Source organism: Acanthisitta chloris, unplaced genomic scaffold, assembly GCF_000695815.1.
Source record: "Acanthisitta chloris isolate BGI_N310 unplaced genomic scaffold, ASM69581v1 scaffold9622, whole genome shotgun sequence".
Taxonomy (NCBI): domain Eukaryota; kingdom Metazoa; phylum Chordata; class Aves; order Passeriformes; family Acanthisittidae; genus Acanthisitta; species Acanthisitta chloris.
Window position 1 is genome coordinate 51,754 of NW_008659943.1, and position 3,454 is coordinate 55,207.

The following is a 3,454-nucleotide window of genomic DNA, read 5'->3' on the forward strand; positions in this document are numbered from 1 at the left end:
ACTGTGATGTATGCTGCCACACATAGACCTGATGCTCTGAAGGCCAAGCAGGGTTAGTGAAGCTATTCTTTAAGACACATGTCAAAACACTTTCATTCTAACTGACTTTCATCTGATGAAAGTTTAGCCAGTAACTGTGGTGAAATTGCTTTGAGCTGCTGAGGGTCAAGGCAATGATGTAGGTGACACTGTACTGTCCCAGAGGTGGAGCAGCTGCCACACATAGACCTGATGCTCTGAAGGCCAAGCAGGGTTAGTGAAGCTATTCTTTAAGACACATGTCAAAACACTTTCATTCTAACTGACTTTCATCTGATGAAAGTTTAGCCAGTAACTGTGGTGAAATTGCTTTGAGCTGCTGAGGGTCAAGGCAATGATGTAGGTGACACTGTACTGTCCCAGAGGTGGAGCACAGCTGTCTCTTCTTTCAGCCTCAACAATTGGTTTGTGTTGCTTGGCAATTTGTACTGCAAATCTTCGGAGAAAAGGAGCTCGAAATTGACTCCAAAAACCAATGAAAACTGAGTCTGATTCAGGCTGTGTGGAGAGGGGAAAGATTAGGGGAATTTTGTCCAATTCCACTCAGGTCCCATTATTATTTGTACACTGTACAGAAGGCTAATGATGATCTATATTATCATACACCCAAATAAGAGTTTCATTATTAATACCAGATAACTAAACTTTGGGGATACACAATAACTCAGAGTTTCGTTATTAATACCAGAGAACTAAACTTTGGGGATACACAATAACTGTTCAGGGGCAGTATTCCCAGTTCTGTTCTGGCAATGCTAACTCTAAGTTAAGATATATTTCTAGAACACTTTTGTATTGGACATTTTCCATAAACCTGATTGCTCCTAATTAGAAATTATTGGTTTAAATCTACTCCACATAGTCTTGCCTTTTAAGCAAGAAAATTAAACAGTGAATCTTCTCATCTGACAGTCTCTGTGAGCCTCCCTCCCTCCCTGCTTTTCCCCAGTCACACACAGTAGTGAAGGCTCCAGGATTACTGTCATCTTTTATAACACTCTCACATTCTGTTCTCTGAAGGGTAATAAAGGAGTTGTACTTGGCCATTCATCAGAAGGTATCAATTGCATAAGGTATCAGCAGATGCTAAATATAAGTGCTCTGCAGGTGAAGACACCAAAGAGAAGTTCAGGGGCTCAAGTCCCACATATTGCAAGGGTTTATTCCAACACACTTGTACTCTCAAACAGTGGAAAAAAGCCTCCGGATATGAGCAGGCTGGAGTTCAAAGCAACTTCCATCCCTGTGTGGTTGTGGTAGAGCTATGCTTGACAGGTATTAGAAATCATAAATCCACTGGGAGGTATTTTAGGCAGAACTGCTTTAGCAGGAAGTAAAACATCCGTGTCCATACATCATGTATGCGTGTGTAAGTAGGTGCACGTGCTTGTACAATTTGCTTTGCTTTACAATCAAGACCATACACTGTTTCTTCAAGTATATTATGCCATTGGATGCATATTACCCATTAAAATTTCATCCCAGCTTTTCAGGCATGTCTTTGTCCAAAACATGCTGACAAATACAGCAAGTAATAGCTATCTCATCAGCAATTGTGTCTGCCTGGTGCTCTTCCCCTCCACCCTGGCTATCTTGATAAAGGGGTTGTACCAGGAGCCTTCCCTTCATTTCACCCCCAATGGCAAAAACTGCATGCAGAACAAGCAGCAGACTGAAGAATTATGTTCACGCCTTGACCTTGAGACTTCCTGAACCAGTTTGGATTGGCTCTCCCTTTGAAACTACAGGCTTCCACAGGAAGTTCATAAATGGGCCCGAGTCACAGCAGTTGACGTAGTTCTAATATTTTTAACTCGGTTCTTCAAGAGCTCCCTGACGCGGGCGGCGTTTCAGGGCCGCAGAGCTGCCCAGCTCTCCCAGGAGCACACATCAGCGCTCTGGGTGCAGGGTGAGCCGCCGGGCGAGGAACGCGGCGCGGGGACGGGTGGTGCCTGTGGTGAACCTCTGCTGCTCTCACCAAAGAGCTAAACCACAGCCTGTGTCCCACACCCCACAGCTCCAGGGGGGTTTGGATCCACAGCCTAAGCTTTGGTGCCATCTCCTTTCCCATGTCCTGCTCACCACCTCACTCCTACCAATTCTCAGCTCCCTCAGAAAGACAACACACTCTACATCACTCATCTTAGAATTGGTTTGCAAGGCTCATTCAGAGGTGTTCAAGAGAAGTTCTTTTACTCCCCGAGTCTGAAATACCCTAAGAGCGGTGTGTGAAATGCCCATGGTTTGTTCCATTCACAGTGGCAGGGGAGAGGACCAGAAAAAATACAGATTGCAAAGAAACACAAATATTAAATCCTTAGGAGGAGAGTGATGGATGGAAATGGACATGAAAACCTTGCTTTTAAGATTTTTATCTTTTTCACACAGCTCTCACAAAACTGCATTAAAGACATTCCTGTTCATGCATTTGCCTTGCACCTTGCTTTGTCATTACCTGTTGAACACGAACTTAATGGAAAACATTCATATCTACATCTCTGCATTCCACTGATTGTAAGCTACAGTCTGACAACAAATCCAAATTCAAAAGGTGTTGAGTGCATTGCTCCTATGGAATGATGAAAAAGACATTTTCCTGTTTGCAAATAACCCGGTGGAATGGGATGAAAGATTGCTATTAATGTTAGCACTGCATATGATTTCAGACAGAGCCATTTAGTTCATTTATAAATCAGCAGCTCCATCGAAGGGCCATAATGATAGCCCTTAAAGCAACTTCTAAAATTAGGTCAGGATTTGGGATTTTCTGGTCTATACTTAACTGATGCACTTTTAAAGATAAATTACATATATATTGTTTCTTCGAAAAATTGAGCAGGGCCCATTCCAGCAAATAGGTTCTCTTTTCCTTCAGTCAGGAAGTCAGAAACCTTTCTCACCAAGCTCTCCCCACTCCCACCTCAGCCACAAAAATTAGATCCACTGGATAAACCAAATACTTTCGAATATTCTTTGGTTTCTGTCTGCAAACCATAGGATCCAGATCCAGTATTCGTTTACAAGGTAAAAAGTTAATTTGGTGTCTCTTTTTATTTTTATTTTTTTTCACTGATAAAGGCTTATCTTGTATTCTTCCAATGTTTCTTGTAAGCATTTCCTGAGAGGAGGGACAAGTCCCCCAACATAGAGGATTTGCCTATGATACCTAGCAGGGGAGGCCTTGCCTGTTTGGCCAAGGCTAGCAGGTCTTACATAACAATTTATTACAGTACCTTTCTGTTTCCTGGTCCGTGGTTTGCTGCTTGTTCTCAAAGCCAGTGAAGCTGCTCATATCCACATATCCGTCGTTCTCGTTAGCAGCAGACAATGCCCTGCTGGCATCTTCGAAAAACTCGGTAAAAGTTCCTGCTCTGGTGGGTCTCCGAGGAGGAATTTGTATGTTTTCATAGTCAGA

General features: G+C 42.9%; 1 protein-coding gene across 1 annotated transcript in view; it reads right to left on the reverse strand.

Annotated features, from left to right (window-relative positions):
* The window catches only part of FGD5 (FYVE, RhoGEF and PH domain containing 5), a 54,244-nt gene that overhangs the window by 47,804 nt on the left and 2,986 nt on the right, over positions 1 to 3,454 (reverse strand). The window contains exon 2 of the mRNA XM_009069616.1: positions 3,273 to 3,452. Coding sequence (XP_009067864.1) covers positions 3,273 to 3,452 — 180 coding nt within the window. The remainder of the gene's footprint in view (positions 1 to 3,272; positions 3,453 to 3,454) is intronic.